We start from the raw sequence: 25,442 nt of genomic DNA, 5'->3' as shown, positions 1-25,442 counted from the left end.
GTGAAGTTTATGAAACCCCTAACGAAGGTAATTGTTGATAGTTGTATCTGTGAACATCGGTTGTGAACTACCTGTCTCCCAAACACGCGTTAAACTTGGCAACGTAATTAACTCCAAGTACCTCAATTTATTGAATGCTTCAATGGAGTGACTATTTTCTTCATGCTTTGGTCCCTTGAGTTGGAAAATCACTTCCATTGAATTACAGTCAATTACATAAAGTTTTTCGAGATTATCATCATCATTTGAGTTCTCCAGATTACTTGGTGTAACCTAGAAAATTAAACACGATCAACAAGATGATACAATACTAATTAAAAGTTGTAATTATAGCGGTTAATTGAACCTAATTTAAAAGCTTACCTCCAGATTAATTGGACGTGGCAATATTTCAATGGAGCGTTGGGCGTTTGGTCTTGAATATGGTGTGCATCCACATCCAGCAGGGCACCAATTTGATGAACGTGTTGGAGGAGTGCTGAAATCATGACTTGTTGAATCCTTGTCAGACTTATTTAGATGTGTATTAAAAGTGAAAAAAAAATTAATGAAATTCTTCTTTATTCGTAACTTGTACGTGAAAAATCTTATATTCGATTATCATTACATGCGAATTTGAATTATATTACATCTAGCCATTATTATTATTATCAAAACATGTTCTGTCTCATCTCACATACCAAACGTACTTTTGATGATAGATAATATCATTTATTCCAACAAAAAAAAAAAAAAAAAGAATTAAGATGTAAAAAGTGGGAGAAACCCATTTTCTTTCCTCCTCCCGTATCCACCCTCCTTCTCTTTTGCGCTGCAACAGGAGCCCCATTAAACAGCAAGCCGACGACTGCCGTGTGCCGACGCAACAGCTCTGTCGTCCACGGGTCACCAAAGGCTCTCAAACTACACATCCCGAATGCTCTTGTCGTCCTTTATCCAATCCCCAAGTTAGTTTCTATAAGTTCATAGACGATTTTCCTCAACTTCAAATTTAAGAAACGGTGACCCAGGGTTTTCCGGCCAACTTCCGGCCAACTTCCGGCCAATATCACCTGAATTTGACCTCGACCCAAGAGGTAGAAATGATCCTCTTCTCGTGGGCTGTTCTCCAATGTAAGTTATTCTTCCAAATTTTCAACTTCCAGTTTTGGGATTGATTCTTGATTTCGAATTTTATTCGATTTTGTGTGTGAATGTCGGAGATGAGACTTATGGTAATTGTTGTATCTGTGAAGTTGTTGAAATCCCTAACGATTACGTTCCCGGTTGATAGTTGAAGCATGTCTATAGCATGATGTGGGATTGAACTCTTTTGCGTAGGAATTATAAAATTCATGGAAAGAATGTGAAAATGTGGTAGGAAATTAGAAAATGGGGGTCAAAATCATGTTATGATGAAGGCAATAGCTTAGCCTGATTCCTTGTTTATTCATGTTGTATTCAGCAGCTTACTTTGGTTCTGAATTGCCTGCTGTCCAGTAGATGTTTAAGACTTAATGTGGAGGAAATTCTTTCTTGAAGTTGCCTTAACTTACCTATTTGGTAGACATTTATTTAAGAAATGTTTTTTCTTTATCAAATATTAAGCATGCCTAGATAAATATGATTTCCGTTACGTTTAGGAGAAAACCAGATTTTATGAATTAATAGCGGACCTTGTAGTGTATGTTCATATTATTCAGCTTTCATTAGTTACGGCTAGCTAGTGTATCATAATATTGTTCAACTTATATGTAATGTAAGTGATCAATATTACAGTATATTCAGCTTTCCATTCTACAGACATGTCATTCAACTTACACATGTATGGTATCACGGAATTTTTAGCATTATGAATTGAAATGCAAATATTGGTAGCTAGAGACAACATTTCCAAATTATCATTATAAATGGCAATACAAGAACTTGAGCACAAATAAGCAAAACACAAATGATGCGAATTTAGAAACAAACAGTAACAATCGCAATCGAAATTTATGGTACATAAAATAAGCAACATAAATAGTATTTTTGGAATGAAATTCTGGTGCAACAAATGTCCTTTTATTGGTTTGTACATATGATATGGTAAACGAATTGCTGTAGCCACAACGTTCTTTAAACTCTTTTCCTGCATGCATTGGAGAATATTAGAAATCACTGAAATTGGAATAAGTTGAAACGCTTATGCTTATTGTATATGGGTTTCCAAAAATAGCGGGTTAAGGACTCAATTAATTTTTAAGCCACTTAGCATTACGGTTATGTTTATTGTATATGTGTTTCTGATAAAAGTTTCTCTTGCGGCAGTTGGTAATCTGAAATGCTTCTTCCTCACACCTTAACTGCTATTAGCTACCTCGGAAAAATGAATCAGGTAGCAGATTGTGGTTTTAGATCCAAACTGTTCAATTTTTCAAGTGCTATCCATGTATGTATATATTATATAAAACATGGTAGAATATTTTTTGTGTGCTATATAGATAAGTTGGAGATGGAAACATGCTAACCTTTGTGCTTGATCAATCAATTGTGTTCGTCCTTCCTGTTGGTTTCGTCATCTTCATCCTTGCCTTCGATTTCGTCATCGTCATCCTCATTGTCGATTTCATCATCTTCATCCTCACTGTATTAGAAATAAAAGACGATGTTTTCTTGAGATATAATTGACTTTTCTAAAATATATATATATATATATATATATTTAAATACACTTTAGTGTGCACATACTCGCATACACACACATATACATTAATATATGTATGCTATTATCTAGTCTTCTGTAAAAACTTTAGAAATTCCACGTATACATCAAGATTTAAAAGTGAGATGTTAAAAAAAAAAAAAAAATCATCTTTAAATACGCACACATAAGTGATTGAAAATTAGAAACTTTAAAGTAAAGCATATCAGTGGTTGTATATTGATGATGCGGTCTTCCAGGTGGACAGAAAAGTGATTGCAAATTAGAAACATTAATCTAAAGCATACCTTGTCCATTCCTGTCGAAATGCGGGTTTTACTTGCAATCGGGGATTATGCGTGTCAACAAGCTTAGTATCAAATGGCCTTAAGTCTTGCACATTAATAACCTTCAATAACTCCAAAGACGGCAACTTCAAAGTATAAGCTTCACCACAAAAATACTTGAGTTTTGGCAGACTTTTAAGTTTGATGGACTTCACTTTAGGTAATGTAATTATTTCAGCTGTTTCTTCGTCTGCGGCAACGATTTCTTCCATCTGCTGGCACCTATCAACTTGTATGTCCTCTACACTCACAAGGAGTTTGACTATGGACGAAGAAAACAAGTATTTCAACCGGTTGCAATTATAGACCTCCAGCGATTTCAAGTTTCCGAAGCTGCTTCCTGCGAACATTGGTTGTGAACTACCTGTCTCCCAAACACGCGTTAAACTTGGTAACATAAGTAACCGCAAGGACCTCAATTTTTTGAATGCTTCAACGGAGTGACTACTTTCTTCATGCTTTGGTCCCTTGAGTTGGAAAATCACTTCCATTGAATTACAGTGAATTATAGAAAGATTTTCAAGATTATCGTCATCATTTGAGTCCTCAAGATTAGTTGGTGTAACCTAGAAAATTAAACATGATCAACAAGAAGATACAATACTAATTAAAAGTTGTACTTATAGAGGTTAATTGAACCTAATTTAAAAGCTTACCTCCGAACTAATTGGACGTGGCAATATTTCAATAGAGCGGTGGGCGTTTGGTCTTGAATATGGTGTGCATCCACATCCAGCTGGGCACCAATTTGATGAACGTGTTGGAGAAGCGCTGAAATCATGACTTGTTGAATCCTTCTCAGACTTATTCTCCAACTTCTTTCTTTGTGGAATTACAGCACCCAATGTCTTCAAATTTTCACATTTTTCCACGTGCATATTTTTTGTGGATGACCATTGAAATGTAGATCCCGCTGGACAAAGACTCGTGAGACGAGGCAGGTCTACTAGGTCAAATCTGTTCAGTTTCCTCGGATACAAAATCATGTCTTTTGTCGCCTCTTCTTCATTTTCCTCTGTGATTCTGACTATAGTTTCCATGTCTGTACATCGAGCTATCTTTACCTCTTCAAGATTCAAAAGTTCTCGGGCAATTAAATGCGAGAACACATAATTTATTCCAGAACAATATGTCAATTTCAAATATCTCAAATTTTGGAAGCCCTGGAATCCAGACGGAATGTTTTTCCACAAGTGTGTAAACGAACATTCGAATATCTTCAACTTACGTAACTGGGGACATGTTGGAGCTGTCTGGCCATCCATAACTATGTGGATTTTCAGATCAAATAGCACGCCTTCAAACTTCATATATGTCAATCGTACCTCTTTTAAACTTGGAAACCATGAAATGCACTTTGATGGAAATATTGCTTTTTCAAATATTCCTGCAGATTGATACTCAACCCTTGCCGTTGTTTCCTGAAAAAGAAAAATCATTATCAGTTAAAGAAAAATTATGCACCAACTTAACCATTTCGTAACAATTTCAAATTTCCACATATCGGCTGCCTCCTCATATCATAGAGATTGGAGAGTGGGACATACCTCTTGGTTGGAGTATAGCTTGTTGGCTTGGAAGAAACCAACCAAACTCCGTAGACGCCAGAGACTCAATTTGGTTAATTTATTGAAAGATATCATATCGGCTTCCTCTCCATGTTCCCTCCCCTGCTTCGACACAATTTCTTCCATTTGATCACATCTATCAATTTCTAATTCCTGGAGTTGTACCAAGTTTCTCGCTGCTGATAGTGAAAAGGCATATTTTAAGACATCACAATTGAACAATCGAAGGAATCTTAGGTTGGTTAAAAAGCTATTCGGAAGTTGACTAGCTGATTGTATGTGAGGAAATGGTGTCTGCTGGGTCACACTTGTTCCATTTGCAAGATACTCAGTATTTGGACAATGCTCAAGAGTCAAATATTTCAAATCTTGAAATCCCTCTTGGTCTAAATCAGTGAGGACAGAGAAATTCTTAACTTCGCACAAAAACAATTTTTCAGATTTTTTCAACAAGAGCCTAACTGCTTGACTCTCCAACTCCCTTGCATCACCTTCATCAATAATTAGTGAGTTTCTGAATGCATAAGTTGTCATCTCCGAAAACATCTCCGAAAGCATCTCGGTACTTCCAATAGCGAATTTTATTGTTGGGCTTTTCAAGACTACGTCTTTTGGCAACAAGTGGATGAAATTGGGGGGTAATTCTATGGATAGAACCTTCAAATGATCAGACAGAGACATCACCTCAGAAATGCTTGCCATCCTCTTATCTTCTCTTCCTGTTCCAAGGTCCCATTTATCAAAGCTACCCATCATATACAACTCTTCAAGTCTACATAAGCTGGAGAAGATACCATGTGGAATCACCTCAAGTTCACTGCAGTTTGTCGTATCTAACAACCTCAACTGTTTAAGTCGTCCAATTTCCCTCGGCAACTCATGCATGAAATAACAATCCCGAAAGCTGAGGATTTCTAAATTCTCCAAACTCCCAATAACTTCAGTAGACCTGCCATCAAATTTAGACCCATCTAGGCACAAGGTCCGCAGGTTCTTCAGTACTCCTAGTGATCTTGATGAGCCTAGGTCTTCCATTTTCATTCCCACCAAAGCTAAAACCTTCAGTTCTTTCATCTCATTACAAATGATGTCCATACTACCTTCTGAAAAACATCCTTTCATCGTCTGTAGAAGCTCAAGTTTTGGGCAACCAACTGGAATCTCTAGATAGCCAACCAGTGAGATTGTGTCATATGTAGCTAAATTTGGCCACTCTTTATTTTTAGCATGACTTCTTACTAGAAATCGATGTGGATCTCTTGAAGCAATCGATATGGCAACATCGCGAACTATGTCATGCATTTTTGTAGTCTCCCTGTTGCTACTATCTATCAACAAAAACCTTCTTTGTAGTTGGGCAACCAACGAATGCACTCTATTTCTTGTATCTTCCAAAGTAGAGCAGTTGCTAAAATATCCTCGACCCCACCCATATCGAACCAAATACTCAATTGGAATATCATAATCTTCTGGAAATAAACAACAAAGTAAAAGACATGAACTGGCTTCATCACTCTCCAATCTATCATAACTCCATTTTATGCTAGAATAAACTTTGTCATTCACTCCAGGGATGTTCACTGGGGTAGAATTTCGCAACTGATTAAGGGCATCATCCCATTCACGCTTGCTTTTCTTTTCTAGGGCTTTTCCAACCGTTACAATTGCAATAGGTAAACCTCCACATTCATTCACAACCTCTTTTGCAATGGAACGTAAATCAGGATCATCGAAGGATTCGCCTACCATTTCTCTAAAGAGCTCCCACGATTCTTCTGTTGTTAAAGTCGGGACTGCAATAATTGGTTGACTTCCCATCCTGTTGCAAACGTCCGAATCTCGTGATGTCAACAAAATTTTGCACCCTTTATTAGTATGCTCGTAAGGAAGTCCTATAGCCTTAAAATCAAGCTCTGTCCATACATCATCTAATACAATCAGGATCCTTTTTATTTCCGTGAGTCTCCCATATAGCTTTAGTGCTCTTACAGACTCGGGATCCTCATCAAGTTTCAAACCTATTTGGCCTGCAATTTCCGACTGGATCGTCTTAACACTTGGACTTTGAGACACAGTTGCCATTACGATTTCGCCAAACAGGTTCAGTTCTGCCAATCTTGTGATGATTTCTTTCACCATTGTGGTTTTACCCACACCTCCCATTCCACAGATCCCGATCAGTCTTACTTCTTCCCTCTTCAAACCCTCTATCACCTCATTGATCTTTGCCATTCTGGACTTAAAATCTTTAAAACCTTCTTTGAATGTTGACCATATCTTTCGTGGAGGTGCAGGATGGGCCATATTTTCAAACGTTCCTTTGTTTTGGAGCTGAAGAACATGCTGTGTAATCTTATAGGCTTTCCGACTCAAGCTCCATCGATGCACACATCGCCTTTTCTTATTAATTTCATCCTCAAAATGCGACACTTTTTGGATCATGTCGTTCACATTCTTTAGCCAACTCTGAACATCGGGTTTGATATTTTCACCGTTCCTTTGGGCAGCATCTACCGATCCTTGCACTCCATCTTTCTTGTCAAAAAGCTTTTTTATCTCACCCCTAAGACTTTCAAGGTTGGAATGGTAATGAATCAAATAGCCAAACTCTGTTCCTATTGGTGTGACCAAGCATTCTCCAATTTTTGAGGCAATTGCAATTATAATTTCCATTGCCTTCTGAAATTAAAGACTACGGCTATAATGCTCCTCTTTGCTGGTGGCTTTTGTATGTCTCCTGCTCAGTGCTCGCCTAAAACAAAACAAGCAACACAACATTAGTAATCAGATATTTTTGTCATGTTTAAATCTAGGTAGTATTTTTATTTTATGCAAAAAAAATTGTGTGCTGATGCTTTGATAGCATTCGAATATAACATCACCACTATGTTTAAAGGGTTAATGTCAGTTTACTATCTTGAAATTTTTCAATTTTTAACATTTCATACATCAAGTTTTTTTGTTCCATTCTGGCACCTAAAGTCATAATTCTAGGATTCTTTCATAAGTTTTCCATTAGAATCTATTTTAACTGATGACGTGACACCCATATGAATAATGACTGGACATCACATGTCAATATGGGCCCACGTGAATATTAAAAAATATAGAAATAAAAAAAATACTAATAAAAAATTTTATGACAAAAAAACCCAAACCCTATTGTCTTCCTCACAGTCGCCTTTCTCACCATATGTTATGAAAAAAATAACACATGCATTTGTATGGTCCCCAAACTCACTGTCACATAATATTTTATTTGTTCATTTCTGCTAGCTACCCCAATCCATTTTTTTTTTTCTGTTTAGAAAACAATAAAAATTTGATTATAAGGGTGGATTAGCTCACTTTTAGTTGATTATTTTTTAATAGGTGACGGTTTCCTTAGGTTTGTTAGTGTTGGAGCTCAGCTGAAATAAAGTATTTAGTGAGCAGTAGAATGTAAAACCAACACTTTTATTCTTGGTCAGGCAAGAGTAAAAATAAACATCTAAAACAACAAATATTGGAAAGAAATAGTTTCCGAGAAATATGTAGTACCTGTATTGTAAGTCAACACAATACAACTGTCCAGAGTAAAAGTGAAATTATGATATATATGCTTTGTTCAGCAATAAATCATATGTCTGGAACTCGTAGTGGTGCTTCACGAATTTTGACACATCCCAACCGAAATCAAGGCGTATTAGCCAACACCCAGAAGGTGACAAAAGCCATAAAGTATAGATGATGAGCAAATATTTGAATACATAAAACCAAAGCTTATAAGTAATTTAAACTAGTAGTGAGGGTGCGCTATGCAGAATGTACCCGTACTACATAAATGTAAATTCAGAGCATATATAAAAATACAGTAACATAAAGATTATTCACATTCTAGGTTGGAAAGATAATTTTACAAACTACAGAATTAAGAATTACTACATTGATTGGTGTGGATGTCAGAACTGGTGGGGAATATCGACAGTTGAATCTCACCAGGTTAATTTAAAATTTCAAATACTTGGTGCTTTATAAGTTATTAGCAGTTTGTGAAAAATAAAAGTTATTAGTTACGATCACATTAAGTATGACATTCCCTAGTTTAAGTTAGAAATGTGATGTTACCTTTCCTGAACATATATGATCGGGCCTTTTACTGGTTACAGTTCAAAGGAACTTCATTTCATATCCTTTTCTTTCTATTTAGACCACTCTCACAAATTTCTCCGTGTTTTAGGAATGATATGCAATTATGTGTTTAGTTGTTTTAAAACTGCTTTTTTTTCATTTACTTTTTACGAGGTTCCGGTCGCGGGTCACCGGATTATGCAGTTTCACGTCGGTTTTCTGGGAAAATTTTAAATCATCATAACTTCCACATATCTCAACCAAACTGAGTGATTCAGAATGGAAATGATACCTCGGAATGAGGCGAACAGATTGGTACCCTTAGCAACGGCTAACTCGCCATGATTTAACGAAAAACAGGCCGGATGGTCCCTGAAATCGACGGACAAGGGATGGACAATTTCAAAATGTCATAACATGGTCATTTCTCAACCAATTTTTACGTTCTTTATAAGGAAATGAAGCACAAGGAACAAGTTTATACCTCTTAGAACTCCAAAAAGCAGACGTAAATGTACTGAAATTGGCCTGAAAGTCTCGGCCAAAAACCCAAAGCTTCGAAACCGTGTGTTTTCGAGTTGGGGATTGCCTCCGACTTGACCCAGGGACGTTAGGGAGTTGTGTGGTGGCTTCCAACTCTTCCAAAACGGTATGGAGTGGTCAGAAAAGTGTCGAGAACTTCGTCGGGAAGTTTCTTTCTCGTCGAAGCTTCGAGCTAGAGCCTCTAGTCTCGGTCTCCTACGAAACGGAGCTCGGGTTCGAGCTCGCGAGGTCAAGAGGGTGGATGTGGTGGTGGTTTGGGCGTTTGATTCGCCGAGGTTTGGTGACTTTTGCTGCGTTACAGAGAGAAGAGAGGACGGGAGAGTTTGAGAGGGAGAAAGAGGTTTCAGTGAGTGAGAGAGATGTTACAGAGTACGAGGACAACAGAGAGAGATATAGCAGAGTGCAATTGATTGGTGGGGTGACATTCCGTTAAGGGAAGAAAAATCTTACGGGATAAATTTTCAAAAGCTAATCGGCAATTTCTCCAACAGTGTCTGCCGACACTTTCTTTTGTGAAAACGTGTGAATTTACACAAGTATACAAATTTATTGCTTGTTATCAAATTTTAAATTGTTACAAGTTTAATTTGGATTTAGTTTGTATTTATGCATACATAACGACGAGTACTCAAATATATTAAAAAATAAGACGAATTACGCATTGGCTCAAACATCCATGTAAAATTCCATTAAACCCAACAAGATCGGTTTTGTCATTTGTATTCCCTTTAACAAGAAAAGGACAAAGTGAAGAGGAAATGGATGCAGTGCTTACGAACCAAATTTTCAAACGACAATACATGGCTCGAGCCATTCTCACTCTCTCGTGGCATTACAATTTACATCATTTCACGGTAGAAGCGTGGCAATTAAAGTTGCGTATTTTTTTTATCATTGTACAAAAATATCTCAAAAAAATTTATTCTTTTGTTTTCTGTTAAATAGCTAATCTCATTAAAGATAAAGCAAATTAAAGTATAGTTTGTTAAAAGCACACTAAAGTAAAAGTGCGGTTCTTTCCAAAAGTAAAGTGAAGAAACGACCTAAAAGTAAGGTAAAATTTATTCATTTTGAGATCGTTCGTCATGCAAATTGAATGAACAATTTTAAAATAGTGATACTATCAATACACTTATTTTTACTTTTAACATATTTTTTTTTGTTAATTTTTATCCTTTAAAATAATGTTTTTTAGCCAAATTAAAACTACATAAGTAAACCCAATACATCAAATCACACAAACGCACCCCTATGTCATACATTTAAATCACACGAAGAGACAAACTTTTCACATTTTCACAATCCAAATGAAAGCTTGATTTAACGGAAGAAAAATCTCACAGCAGGAAAAATCTCACAACAGGCCAAATTAGCAACTGAAGTAAAGAGACAATAGATTACAGAATGATCCTTTGCCATCTCTACAAGTGTTGAATGAAGATCGTGAGCAAACTAATCAACGTAAAACGCACACTCATTCTCCTTCAATTCAATTGCAATTTAGTTCAACTGTAAAGCTCTATAATTTTTGGATACAAAACGACATATCATGCCAAATACCAACTGCAAAATGCAGCCTATGGTCATCCATTCAAGTACATTACTTCTCGACACTAACCTGTAACTCCAATGTTCTGCAGTCATTTTTCTTGAGCAAGCGGTCATCATCGAACCTGTTAAAATTAAAGGGATGCAAAGACACATATCTATACTGACAATATTTTAACTAAATAAGGAAAAATAAAACTGAAGCCTATTCTACGACAACAAATCGGCATTGACTGATAATATATCCATTAGTTATAATGATATTTGTCATGGACGAGTTTTCATATTTTGAAATCGTTACTTAATAACTTCATGTTTGAAATCATCAAGAATGTCTTTCTCAATATAGGCAATCCAACAATCACCTGTCATTTGATTGAGTAACCAATTCTTCACAATCCTCATAGCACAAAATGCTCTCTACACTGGGAGATGCAGCTGGTAACATGAGTGCTAATGTCAACATCAAGTAAACTAATAGGTAAACAGTTTCTTATTTTGTCTCAACCATTTTTTGTGCAAGATCCGCAATCCCATTCAATCCTAAAAACTCAATGCTGGAGCGCATGTCCATAATGTGCATCTTAAGCTGATTTTCAAGCATCGTCAAGTGCCAAAAAGTCCCTTAAAAAAAAAAAAATAGTATCATCAAGTCAAGTGCCGAAAAGTCATTCGGGTGTACTAAGCAAGCCAAATCAACTTTTGTTTGTCAAAAGTAGATATGAATATCACTTGGATTCATACATGTCACGTAAAGAAGCAACTCAATATTTGTCTCAGCAAATCGAATATTTAGCTCTTGGAGTTGCATTTCAATAACATTACAAAACATCTCAACATGATAATGATGCATTTAAGTCCCCACCGAAATTATTTTATCCCTACAGATTGAAACAAGTCACTCATGTTAGGAACTTTAATCTGATGTTTGTCACATAGAGAAAAAAAAAAAAAAAAAAAACTGATTGATAATGATGCATATAAGTTCCCGCCGAAATTATTTTATCCCTACAGTTTGAAACATGTCACTCATGTTAGGAACTTTAATCTGATGTTTGTCACATACAGAAAAAAAAAAACTGATTGAGTGAAGAATCAACCACTTTTTCAGCTCTTCCTTACATATGCTAAGTTAATGACTAAGTTAATGGCGTGTGGGAATTTTGACAAGGAAGATCACTCAGAGGATGGTTCTAATGGAATACATACTTGTTTTAATTTCTTTCATAATTTGGTTGGTTTTTCAAACCCACGCTGAAATATAAGAATACATAATCTTTGGAAAGCCAACAAAATTCGCGTAGAAATACAAACAACTTTTACATTATTGTGATAAAATGCCACCTTTATTGGATCTGCTAACATGATGGTACATGCCATTTCACATGTGGTTACCACCACTTTATTTTCTTTTTCCCTTCTTCACGTGCCCACACTCCCCACTTTCACTCCACTCCTTTGTTTCTTTCTTCCACTTTTTCTTCACATTTTTTTATTTGTCTGCCACAATTCATCACTTTTCTGCTGCTGGATTGCATGCCAGACACCACCATCTGTTTTTTTTTTTTATCTTTCTTTTACCTCTTTCTTTTTCTTTTCTGGCTCAACTTTCACCATGTTTTTGAGAGAGAATTCTGTCAGAGTGAGAATTGTGAGAATTCTGTAATTATATTTGTTTATCGTATATCGCACGATCATTTATTAAGTAATATTTATATTTAATTTTAAATAAAAAATTTAAAATAATTTATAACCGATATACAATAAATAAATATGATTAAATAATCTTTATAATTCTTAAAAAAAAATTCGACGAGAATGCTCATTCATATTTTGTTTTCTCTTTGTTTTCTTTCTTCCGCCTTTTCTTCACGCGGACTCCCCCTTTTCCTTTTCCTTTATTTCTTTCTGCAATTCCACCATCACCTTCTTTTCCTTTTTTTCCCCCTTCTTTACTTTCCATTTTTTCTTTGTCTGGCACCAAGGCTAATGGAGAAATTCATGGTCTCAACTCTCAAGGCTGAAGGGACCCTTTTGTATATATCCAACCAACTCGCGTGGGTAGCAAGTAGTTCTTTACCATAATAGTAAAAAAATGTTAAGTCGTCGTATAATTGCGGGAGTCCAAATTCGTCAGTGACTAATCACGTATAGATGTGATTAGCCACTTTATCATAATAGTAGAAAAATGTTAAACCTCTGCATGATGGTTTGAGTCCAAACTTATTAGTGGCTAATCACTCATCGATGACTAATCTAACAAAATATATTATTTGACAAAAAAAAACCAAAAAACTCTCGTGAGTATACTACGTTTAAAAGTATACAAACTTAAACCAATTCACTAAAACGACATCGTTATAGGAGAAAAATATAAGGTTTAAGCTTTTCAGATTTCTTTGCGATGGTGGCTCTGCAAGTCAGCCAGGTACCGGTTTAAAGAAAATTCAGATGCCACAGCTCGAATCCACCGTCAAGACGTGGGTTGTCGTTTCCATAGGCTAGCTTCCGATCTCAGAAGTGGGTTGTCGTTTCCGTGGGTGTCGGAGGGTCACCAAGGACTTGAAGCCCACAAGGCAACAGGCGAGACTAATTTGTACTATTCAATTATGAGAAATTTTTTGAAGTATGTAATCATAATGAAATTACAAGAGAAGGCAAAAATCGTATAGAAATTTTGTATGGAAATCTTCAATCTCCAATCGATTTTCTCCATCGGAGTTGAGGTTACCGGGAGGTTTTCCCCAGTTTTCCTCCAATGCAGATCAGGGTGGACACGGGTTGGTTCTGTGCGGTTTTGCAGTGAAACTGAATTTTTTGCTAGTTCGGTTCGGTGTGAATTTGAAGCTTAAATTAATCAAGATAAAACCAAACCATTTGATTGCGGTTTAAATCGGTTTCAAAAGGTTTTGATTTCGGTTGCAAACCATATGCAAACTAGGATGTTGTAGCAACTAGAGGCAGACCCACATGACCCTGTCTTGCCATCAATGACACGAACTGTATAGATTTCATTTCCTTTGTGTCTTCTGAATATGCCACCAATTTGTTTGTTTGGACTAACCTCAAGAAGGATTAAGAAAATGAATTTGAAATGTTGGGATCGTCATAATATAAACCACTGCATTGTAATGTTGGTGTACTACTCATCCAAGATTTACATGCTCCGGAGGAGCATCAGGTCCGGGGTGCATGCTATCATACACAGACTGGATGTTCGACGTCACCCCTGCCGCTTTTGGTTTTGGGTATTAAGAGTATCTCCAAAATGATAATCGATAACTTATGTTGCAATTTGACATTTTGTACAATATTTTGTTTCACCCGATATGTTAAATTATAATGTCATTTAATAATTTTTTTATCATTTTGTGGAGTCTAATGATTAAGGCAACCAATCAAATATTTCAAAAACATAACCACATTTATTATATATTATATTAATCCATTAAAATATCATTTAATGAATTTCACATATGTTGTCAAATTTGATAGCAAAATGCCTTGCCTTCAAATGATTCAGCGCCACGTAAGAAATTGAAGATTCGGTTGAAGAAAATTTGCTGTTATTTTTTATTGTTGTATGCCTAAGTGGCAATTTTGACATCTCATTTAAAGATACTCTATGTGGAACGTACTCTATACCTTTGAGAGTCCTTTGATAGTAATAGTAGGGGCCTTTTCGTTCAGATGCAGATATATCATCCTCCTTGATCAGCTAGTCCACACTGATATTAAATTAAATATTTTCTTAATTTTGTCGGTGTGATTCGGTTTTGGCTTGATTTTAGATGTTCAAAGGCAAAACCAAAACGTTTCTTCATACTACAGTTCGGATTCAAATCAAAATCATTTTAAAATTGTAAAAATCAAATCATTTGGTGCGATTTGATTTGATCCGTGTTTTGATTTCGAATTTCCGATTCCAAGTGCTCATTCCTAAATGCAGTGGCATATGGAATACTCACGTATAAATGAAATCCCACATAATCATTGGAGGATGGTAAGATTGTTTAAAGCCTTTGGATCCTTTGGTATGTATACCATCTTCAAGTCCAGTGTAATCCACCAAAATCCTTTAACTTAATGAAATTCCACAAAATTTTTAAGTTTTTTAGTACACATAAATTTAAATGAATTTTAAAAAGACTACCCCAAAATTTTAAACTTTTTTAGGGTACATTTGTTGTATAGGATTATCTTGAACTGGACTAGCTTTAGGGACTAAGTTGGACTGTCTTAAAATAGACTAAACTGAACTAACTTAGTGAAATATTTGGTACAGTGTCGAACTAAAAAACAGGATAATAAAAAATAAAAAATAAACTCATATATGTTACAAAATATTTAAATTATTTGCTTCAACTTCAATTTCAACCACCATTAAAATTTTCAATCCAAAATTTCAACATCCAATTCCCTAATCCAACACCAAAATGCTAAATTTCAAAATACCTAGTTCAAAAATCATCAAAAACCAATCATCCCCCTCTAGTGGAAGAACATATACACTATTTATACCGAACGATTATCTTGATTTTGTCGCCGATTACCTTAAGCAAGCTTCTAACGTTCAAGTTAATTCTTGATGCATGACCAGAAAATTCCAAAACTTGACAAGAAATGCAACTACAAATTTTCTATCTTTCAAATGAAAAATTGGGACAAATTGCAAATTGGATTTGGTAATTCGGAAAATTAGAGACAGAGAATTGGGGGAGGGAGTTGCCAAATGTCTTCAGGGAAGCCATATTTGATGAGCTCCTCGTTCTCCAACTTGTCGAGGTCTAGAAGAAAGCACAAGCTTGGAGATAGATTGAAACTTTGTCTTGATTTTGGAAAAATTGTGCGTTTGCATTTGATACCCAAGAGGAGTGGACGTTTTGAAATTCTACGTATCCAACAATGCAATTCCTAATTCCTCTTGATTATGGGAAATTTGATGTCCGTTGGGATTTAAAAACTGCGAGAGAGATGGAAGGGTTAGATAGTCTTGGATGTAAGGAGATAACTTCCTAGCATTTGGCTGCCTAGAGGAGGATGCGGTGGTCGGTGGAGTGGTATCTGGAGCTGCATGCACGATGTTCGGTGGCCTGAGAGCTGGAGCTACTGAATCAATTGATTACGAGCCTAGGAAGAATGAAAGCTTAATGGCAGTGGGTTGGGGATCTGAGGAAGACGAAGAGGAAGATGAAGCGAGCTGAGGAAGTCGAAGAGAGGAAGACGTAAACGAACCAGAAAAACCTAAGAGCTCTTAGTGAAGGAGTTAGTCGAGGCGAATCTGGCATAATTCCATTAAACGTAATCCCTATACCTGCCAAACATTGGTGTCTAGCCCAGTGAACCTTAAGGAACCCAAACAAACACACCCCGATAGTTCTTGAGTCAGCTCAAAATTAAGCGAACGATGCGTTTATTTCAACTTGCCCTCCTCCTTGTCTTACATCCGGTGGCTACTCTTAAATTTCAGGTAGACGAGCTATGGGTCCACTTTAACAACACCGATAATATCCCCACTTGGCCACTTGCTTAATCCATCAGGTGTGGAGTTTTAATACAAAAGACATCGGTGTTAGTTAGAGTATGGTTATTCTATATAAAGAGCTTATTCTCAAGCCCTCTGGCCGATGTGGGACACAGGAATTCTAACACTTCCCTGCACGTGAGACCCCATTTTATGGGTCACACGTGAAGTTCCACACATCGACAACCACGTGGAGCCAAGCTAGGGCTCACCCGTTTGCGCTGGGCCAGTGGGGACCCATCCGTTCACGTGGTATCTCTTGGCCTACGTGGAGCCAAGTCAGGGCTCACCCGTTTGCGTAGGGTCAATGGGAACCCATCCATTCACGTGGATGTACGAGCCCGTCCCCTAACTTTGATACCATCTTAAATTTCAAGTAGACGGGCCATTGGCCCATTCCAACAACACCGATACTGTCCCCACTTGGCCACCTGCTCAATCTATCAGGTGTGGGGTTTTAATACAAAAGACTTCAGTGTTAGTTAGAGTGGGGTAAATGGCTTATTCTCAAGCCCTCTGGTCGATGTGGGACAGAGGAATTCTAACATCTTAAATTTCAGGTAGACAAGTCATGAGTCCACTCCAACAACACCGATACTGTTCCTAATTAAAGACCTGCTCAATCCGTCAGGTGTGGGGTTTTAATCAAAAGGTCTCGGTGATAGTTGGAGTGGGGTAATTCTATTTAAAGGGCTTGTTCTTAGGCTTTCTAGCCGATGTATGATAGAGGAATTCTAACAGCTACCGATAATTATCTATCTTTTTCTTTTGTGAATAAACGATTATATTATAAAAGAAAGAAGAGACTAATCACAATACAACAAGCCCAATTTCCAAGATTTCATGTATCATCTATGATGTGTACATAAGAGGTGGCTAATCATCTACGGTGTGTTTACATATGGGGAAAGGAAATGGCGGAATATGAGTCATTCCCCATTCATGATTATTCCTCTGTTTACCAATTCAACCGGAATGCACAGTGTTGCGAGACCCATGTAAAATCAAGAGTCTAATTCCTAATATTGATGGAATTGGATTATTTACACGGAGGTAGTATTTGGATTCCGGGGAGAAGGCTTCATCCGGAATCAAATTTTTCTTCCCAAAGCACGCTTCACCTTCAGCACTCCCTTCCATCTACTCGTTGTCTTCCACCATCCTCTCTAACAGCTATGTGCTCCTCCGCCGTCGCCTCTCTGCACCCCATGCATTGCCGTGTCGAACTCTTTCGATTTGGGGCTCAGCTGCCGATTCTAATTCCAAAGACTGCGAATTCAGACTCTTGTTAGAATTTATAGGGGATAATGATTGCAATTGGGCATCCTTAAAACACTTGAAAGATCAACCATTCAACAACATATTAGCTTAAATCATTACGCATAACCGCATAGGGAAGGTCAGGGCAGAGCATAATCAAATCAACCAAAAATAAAAATTTACATAGAAGGCTTACCTTGAATCCTTGATGGTGAAGCAGGGAGGGAGAGCAAAGAATGGTCGAAGCCTCAGGGAGGGTAATCGCAGTCGAGCGTGAGTGAGAGGGCGAGGATGAGGCATTTTGTCAGCAGATCAGAGAATGAAGAGGACTGATCAGATTGAATTGAAAAGGACTTAAAAAGCCTTTCTCGCAGAAATTAAAAATAAAATAATTTTTTTTATTAAATATAAAAAGATTAGCATATAATATAGATTATTTAGAATAGGGGCATTTTAGTAATGACATTAGTTTTCATTCCGATGCATAACAATTAGTAAACAACTTATATGGACTCAACATCAATTCTACTCCATTTCCGGACAGTTTTAGTAAACAACTTCAATAGGAATCTGATTCTGATTCCACCTCATTTCAATTCCTCTTCAATCCAATTCCTCCTCAATTCAATTCCTCTCAATTTGATTACAGATCAGTAAACGCGACCCTAGGGTTGCCTAGCATTATATTGACTACTAGCAGTCCAGCAAACATGATGACTTAACAAGCAATTCCAATAAGATGGTTACTCTCCAATTCAAGGTAACAATCAAACATCTCAATTTTTTCGAATTCTGTCTAGACATATTAACTATGAGATGTAAATTCATCAAATTGATCAATTAATTGATTGATTTTAACCTTTTTACGGGAAATAAGACTCGATGACTATGGTTTTTACAACTTTTGCAAATGTTTGCACTAACCTTAAAATCTTTGATGCTTGACCATTCTGTGTACAGATTTTATAATGCTGGAACTGGCACCAAGACTCCAACCACTAAGATATGAGAGGTTTGGATGGCTTACTGCAACTACTAGTGAAAGCACATGATTCAAGGTCATCTTCAGCCGTCATTTGGAACACTAGGACAGCCTTGAACAATCATCGCTGTCACGGCTTAAGAAAAAATACCAAATTCCGTTATTTCCTATCGGTCTTCTGTACAAAACTGTTCCATCCCCGTCTACAAGCTTGTTGAAAGAGGACCAGAGTTGTATGTCATGGCTCGATAAACAAGCACACAACTCTGTCATTTATGTAAGCCTAGGAAACACAACATTCATGGACAGTAAAAACTAACTGAAATGGCACGAGGTTTGGCCAACAGTAAGCAGCCTTTCTTGTGGGTCGTTCGGATGACGAACAATTATCTGGAGCACTCACTTATCCTCAAGCGAGACGAGCACGTCCTTTTTGGAGAATGCCGGCACACCTTTATAAGGATGTGGGCGTTTCGGGTCTATCACTGCCTTGAGCAAAGTAACGAAAGTAAAATGCACACTCATTCTCCTTCATTATTAGTGTCTTAATACTATTCAACTCACCAAGCATATTACTTGTCCTGTGATAACCTTGCCCCGTAGCTTTGACGAGCTTAATCCATGGGTAGAAAAGAAATCATCAATAGCCGCCTTAAGTGAGTCAGCAGTATTACCAGCTGCTTGTACAACGCATAAAAAAAGGCTCGATCATATGACCATTATCCACAAAACGTATTACAATAGCCAATTGCTTCATTGAAGACATGTTATGAAGCTCATCGATAAGAATGGAAAAATGCAAACCACCAATATCATTGAAGACATGATTTCCATTGAAAAAGCAGTTGTGACCTCCTTCTGAGTATTAGGTGAAGTCAAATTCAGACCTAAGGGAGGATTTCTCAATGTGATAACTTTTAACTCCTCGTGGTGACCACATTGGAAATTCCAGAGTCCAAGAAAAACTCATTCGTTGTTTAAACCTTTATGTTCATCGCCTCCACAAAATATAAGCCCTTGATGCAAAAGAAACCTCATACAAACAATTGATACACCCAAAAAAGTTTTACATTCCTTTGGGGCTTAGTGTTGCTTTAATAAAGCATCATAGGTTCTCCAAGCTTGGTTGAGGGCGCTATTCCGTCCTCCAACATGACCCTGCAACCTTTCCTTCTTCCAATTCGAAAACCCTTTACTAACAAAGCAATCATCGCTAGCTTGCTCTCCCGTATTTAGCTTAAACAGATAACAACATAGACAATACGAAGCATCTTTTGCTATACTATCTTCCAACCAAGTTGGAAACTCATAAACCAAGCAGATATAAACCTTATCGGTCCCTCATTGGTATTCTTGTAAGGGAACTCATGGTCTCGAGTCTGAAAATGACCCTTTTGTATATATGCTCTTCGAACTTGCTCTCGAACTCGAACATTTGGGATGCTAATCCCAAATTCGAGTGCGCAACCCGGGATCAACAACAAGATCTTCCAAGTTGATTTCGACGCAAGCTTGTTTTGAGCTTTTGTCGTTCTCCTTCGAATACGATGATGACTCCATTGACTCATCAGATGATTTTCTTTTCAAATACCGCCTCTCTGTTTCAAAATTTTGGGTCTTTTAGCAAATATATCATACGAACCAAAAATTCTTCAAACTCCCAATAATTATTCCAGTATCATCCAACACGTAGAAATACTACAAAAATCTTCCTATACCACTGCAAGGGTACACAAAAAATTCATTAAATTAGATTTACAGAGGAAAAAGTAAAATAAAAACCCGGGGCTTTTTACATCTGGTGAGATGCAGAGAGCCAAAGTGAAGAGAAATTGCTTCAGATATCACTGGCGTGCGTATGAATCAGAAAGTGCGACATTTTAGAATGGCTAACCATTTTCCGAGTTAGCCACTTTCAAGCCGTTTTTCGATCAAACCACAACGAGTTAGCCATCGAAAAAAGTATCATTCTCTTCATCTCGTCGAAAAGTATGATTTTCGTTTTTGAATCACTCAATTTGTTGAGTATTGAAGAAGTTATGAACGTTTAAAGTTTACCCAATTTCCGACGAGTTTTCCAGTTTTCCCGTGGACCAGTCTCCTTTCATGCTATTTTTTGGTCATATCCGGCAACTATTGGGCTATTTTCTCTTAGTATGCATCAATACAAACTTATGAGCGCAACCATTAGAATTAAAATAAGAATTCCACGGAATTACAAAGTTTTAAGAATAGTATGATAATTTTGAATTACCATGGTTGATTGATTACCTTATGCTGTCTGTTTACCCTTATTTTTCATTTCTATTATGAATTTCTTTATTTCTTGTCCTTTTCTTTTCTTTTTGTCTCTCCTCCCTCCCTCCCGCATCTCTCTCCCTCTTCTCTTAGCGAGCCGACGACTGCCGACGCAACATCTCCGTCGTTCACCGGTCACCAACGCCTGTCAAACTACACATCCAGAATGCTTTTGCCGTCCTTTATCCAATCCCCAAGTTAGTTTCTATAAATTCGTAGGCGATTTTCCTCAATTTCTAATTTAAGAAACGGTGACCCAGGGTTTTCCATCCAACTTCCGGCCAATATCGCCGGAATTGGACCTCGACCCAAGAGGTAGAAATGATCCTTTTCTCGTGGGCTGTTCTCCAATGTAAGTTCTTTTTCCAAATTTTCAACTTTCAGTTTTGGGATTGATTCTTGATTTCAAATTTTATTCGATTTTGTGTGTGAATGTCGGAGATGAGACTTATCGTAATTGTTGTATCTGTGAAGTTGTTGAAATCCCTAACGATTACGTTCCCGGTTGATAGTTGAAGCATGTCTATAGCATGATGTGGGATTGAACTCTGTAGAACCTTGTATTATTGTTAATAGGCAATGTATGAACTCTTTTGCATAGGAATTATAAAATTCATGGAAAGAATGTGAAAATGTGGTAGGAAATTAGAAAATGGGGGCCAAAATCATGTTATGATGAAGGCAATAGCTTAGCCTGATTCCTTGTTTATTGTAGTTGTATTCAGCAGAGTACTTTGGTTTTGAATTGCCTGCCGTCCAGTAGATGTTTAAGACTTAATGTGGAGGAAATTCTCTCTTGAAGTTGCTTGAACTTACCTATTTGGTAAACAAGGCTACTCAAGGGAGAGATTATCATCATCATTTGAGTCCTCAAGATTAGTTGGTGTAACCTAGAAAATTAAACACGATCAACAAGATGATACAATACTAATTAAAAGTTGTAATTATAGAGGTTAATTGAACCTAATTTAAAAGCTTACCTCCAGATTAATTGGACGTGGCAATATTTCAATGGAGCGGTGGGCGTTTGGTCTTGAATATGGTGTGCATCCACATCCATCAGGGCACCAATTTGATGAACGTGTTGGAGAAGCGCTGAAATCATGACTTGTTGAATCCTTCTCAGACTTATTCTCCAAACTCTTTCTTTGTGGAATTACAGCACTCAATGTCTTCAATTTTTCACATCCTGTCACGTCCATATTTTTTGTGGATTACCATTGAAATGTAGATCCCGCTGGACAAAGACTTGTGAGACAAGGCAGGTATTGTAGTTCAAATGTGTTCAGTTTCGGAAACAAAATCATGTATTTTGTCGCCTCTTCTTCATTTTCCTCTGGGATTCTGACTATAGTTTCCATGTCCCAACATCCTGATATCTTTACCTTTTCAAGATTCAAAAGTTCTCGGGCAATTAAATGCGAGAACACATAATTTATTCCAGAACAAGATGTCAATTTCAAATATCTCAAATTTTGGAAGCCCTGGAATCCAGACGGAATGTTTTTCCACAAGTGTGTAAACGTACAATCGTATATCTTCAACTTACGTAATTGGGGACATGTTGGAGCTGTCTGCCCATCCATAACTATATGGATTTTCAGATCAAATAGCACGCCTTCAAACTCCATTTCAGACAACTCTACCTCTTCTAAACTTGGAAACCATGAAATGCACTTCGATGGAAATATTGCTTTTTCAAATATTCCTGCACATTGATGCTAAAAGAAAAATCATTATCAGTTAAACAATTTCAAATTTCCACATATCATAGAGATTGGAGAGTGGGACATACCTCTTAGTTGGAGTATAGCTTGTTAGCTTGGAAGAAACCAACCAAACTCCATAGACCCCAGAGATTCAAATTGGTTAATTTATAGAAAGATATCATATCGGCTTCCTCATCGTGTTCCCTCCCCTGCTTCGACACAATTTCTTCCATTTGATCACATCCACCAATATCTAATCCCTGGAGTTGTACCAAGTTTCTCACTGCTGATAGTGAAAAGGCGTATTTTAAGACATCACAACATGACAATTCAAGGAATCTTAGGTTGGTCAAAAAGCTATTTGGAAGTTGACTAACTGATTGTATGCGAGGAAGGAGTGCACTTGTTGCATTTACAAGATACTCGATATTTGGACAATTATAAAGATACAAAACTTTCAAATCTTGAAATCCCTCTTCGTCTAAATCGATGAGGGTAGAGAAATTCTTAACATTGCTCAAAGCCAATTTTTTAAATTTTTTCAACATAAGTCTAACTGCTTGACTCTCCATCAACTCCCTTGCACCACTATCATCAATCACCAAATAATTTTCGAACGTATAAGTTATCATCATCAACTTCCTTGCAGCATGTCCATCGAACGACTCCCTTGTTCCAAAGTATATATGGAATTTTATTGTTGGGCTTTTCAAGACTATGTCTTTTGGCAACAAGTGGATGACATTGGGGGGTATTTCTATGGATAGAACCTTCAAATGATCAGAGAGAGAAATCACCTCAGAAATGCTTGCCATCCTCTTATCTTCTCTTCCTGTTCCAAGGTCCCATTGATCAGAGCTACCCATCATATACAACTCTTCAAGTCTACGTAAGCTGGAGAAGATACCATGTGGAATCACCTTAAGATTCTTGCAGTTTGTCGTATCTAACAACCTCAACTGTTTAAGTCGTCCAATTTCCCTCGGCAACTCGTGCATGAAATAACAATCTCGAAAGCTGAGGATTTCTAAATTCTCCATACTCCCAATAACATCAGTAGACATGCCATAAAAGTGAGACCCATCTAGGCACAAGGTCCGCAGGTTCTTCAGTACTCCTAGTGATCTTGATGAGCCTAGTACTTCCATTTCCACCAAAGCTAAAACCTTCAGTTCTTTCATCTCATTACAAATGATGTCCATGCTACCTTCTGAAAAACGTCCTTTCATTGTCTGTAGAAGCTCAAGTTTTGGGCATTTCAAACCAACTGGAATCTCCAATTCGCCAACAAGTGAGATTGTAGTGTAATGGTCATATGTAGATAAATTTGACCACCCTTTATTTTCAGCATGACTTCTTATCAAAAATCCATGTGAATCTCTTGAAGCAATTGATATGGCAACATCGCGAACTATGTCATGCATTTTTGTGGTCTCGCTCCTGCCACCATCTAGTAACAAAAACCTTCTTTTTCGTTGGTCAACCAAAGAATGCACTCTATTTCTTGCATCTTCCAAAGTAAGATGTCAGAGGCTTGGTCTGCTTATTGCAACTACTAGTGAAAGCACATGATTCAAGGTCATCTTCGGCCATCATTTCATTTGGAACACTGGTATGGCCTTGAACAATCATCGCTGGAACGGCTTCAGAAGGAGTACAAAACTGTTTCATCCCCGTCTACAAGCTTGCTGAAAGAGGACCAGAGTTGTATGTCATGGCTTTATAAACAAGCACACAACTCTGTCATCTATGTAAGCTTAGGAAGTACAACATTCATGGATAGTAAAAACTAGCTAAAATGGCATGGGGTCTGGCCAACAGCAAGCAGCCTTTCTTGTGGGTGATTTGGATGACGAACAGTTATCTGGAGCACTCGCTCGTCCTCAAGCGAGACAAGTACGTCCTCGTTGGAGAACGCTGACAACATCTCCGTGAGGACGTGGGCATTTCGGGTCTTTCACTGCCGTGAGCAAAGTAACGAACGTAAAATGCACACTCATTCTCAATCATTATAAGTGTCTTAATAACTCACCAAGCATATTACTTGTCGCACCATAACCTTGCTCCCTAGCCTTGACATGCTTAATCCATGCGTAGAAAAGAAATCATCAATAGCCACCTTAAGTGAGTCAGCAGTATTATCAGTGGCTTGTACAACGCATAAAAAAGGCTCGATCACATGACCTTTATCCACCAAACGTATTACAATAACCAATTGCTTAATTGAAGACATGTCATGAAGCTCATCAATAGGAACGGAAAAAGTGTGAACCACCAATATCTTTAATGATTGCATTGATGATTTCCATTGAAAAAGCAGTTATGACGTCCTGAGTATCAGGTGAAGTCAACTTTAGACCTAAGGGAGGATTTCTCAATGTGATGGCTTTTAACTCCTCGTGATGATCACATTGGAAGTTCCTGAGTCCAAGAAAAACTCCTTCGTTGTTTGAACCTTAATATTCATCGTCTCTGCAATATATAAGGCCTTGATGCCATTGATGCAAAAGAAACCTCGTACAAACAATTGATACATCCAAAAGAGTGTTACATTCCTTTAGTGCTTGGTGTTGCTTTAATAAAGCATCATAGGTTCTCCAAGCTTGGTTAAGGGCGCTATTCCGTCCTCCAACATGACCCTGCAACCTTTCCTTCTTTCAATTAGAAAACCCTTTACTAACAAAGCAATCACCGCAGGCTTGCTCTCTACATAGACAATACAAAGCATCTTTTGCTATAGTATATTCCAACCAAGTTGGAAGCTCATTAAACCAAGCAGAAATAAACCTTCTCGGACCCCCACTAATACTCTTGTTGGGAAAGTCATGGTCTCAAGTCAGAAAATGACCCTTTTGTATATATGCTCTTCGAACTTAGGATGGTAATCCCAA

The 25,442-nt window shown here is 37.4% G+C and overlaps 1 protein-coding gene, 1 long non-coding RNA gene and 1 pseudogene across 2 annotated transcripts; 1 reads left to right on the top strand and 2 right to left on the bottom strand.

The window, feature by feature from the left end:
- Positions 1–18: 18 nt before the first annotated feature.
- LOC125468516 lies at positions 19–24,068 on the bottom strand (annotated as a pseudogene).
- On the top strand, positions 1,028–1,310 carry LOC125468595. Its single transcript, XR_007250997.1, has 2 exons — positions 1,028–1,113; positions 1,236–1,310. It is a non-coding gene; the product is annotated as an uncharacterized LOC125468595 (long non-coding RNA).
- On the bottom strand, positions 1,917–9,691 carry LOC125468561 (probable disease resistance protein At4g27220). The gene is made up of 8 exons (XM_048564535.1): positions 9,172–9,691; positions 8,980–9,059; positions 8,118–8,221; positions 4,557–7,329; positions 3,666–4,430; positions 2,971–3,575; positions 2,490–2,605; positions 1,917–2,110 (listed from the first exon to the last, which is right to left on the bottom strand). The coding sequence occupies exons 4-7, from the start codon at positions 7,248–7,250 to the stop codon at positions 2,506–2,508; spliced, it is 4,164 nt and encodes a 1,387-aa protein (XP_048420492.1). The 5' UTR covers positions 7,251–7,329; positions 8,118–8,221; positions 8,980–9,059; positions 9,172–9,691; the 3' UTR covers positions 1,917–2,110; positions 2,490–2,505.
- Positions 24,069–25,442: the final 1,374 nt, after the last annotated feature.

The sequence above is a fragment of a genome, unplaced genomic scaffold, assembly GCF_019419815.1.
Source record: "Pyrus x bretschneideri cultivar Hongxiangsu unplaced genomic scaffold, Pyrus_bretschneideri_v1 Contig39, whole genome shotgun sequence".
Classification (NCBI taxonomy): Eukaryota; Viridiplantae; Streptophyta; class Magnoliopsida; order Rosales; family Rosaceae; genus Pyrus; species Pyrus x bretschneideri.
The sequence above is the reverse complement of the archived record's forward strand: the minus strand, read 5'-3'. Positions and strand labels throughout refer to the sequence as shown.

Bases quoted from the DNA above. Each gene is read 5' to 3' on its own strand.
- LOC125468561 (XM_048564535.1), bottom strand. From the start codon at position 7,250: ATGGAAATTATAATTGCAATTGCCTCAAAAATTGGAGAATGCTTGGTC. The intron at 4,431-4,556 runs GTATGTCCCACT...TTTCTTTTTCAG, and splicing joins AGCTATACTCCAACCAAGAG to GAAACAACGGCAAGGGTTGA. The intron at 2,606-2,970 runs GTATGCTTTAGA...TTTCTAATACAG, and splicing joins TTTCGACAGGAATGGACAAG to TGAGGATGAAGATGATGAAA.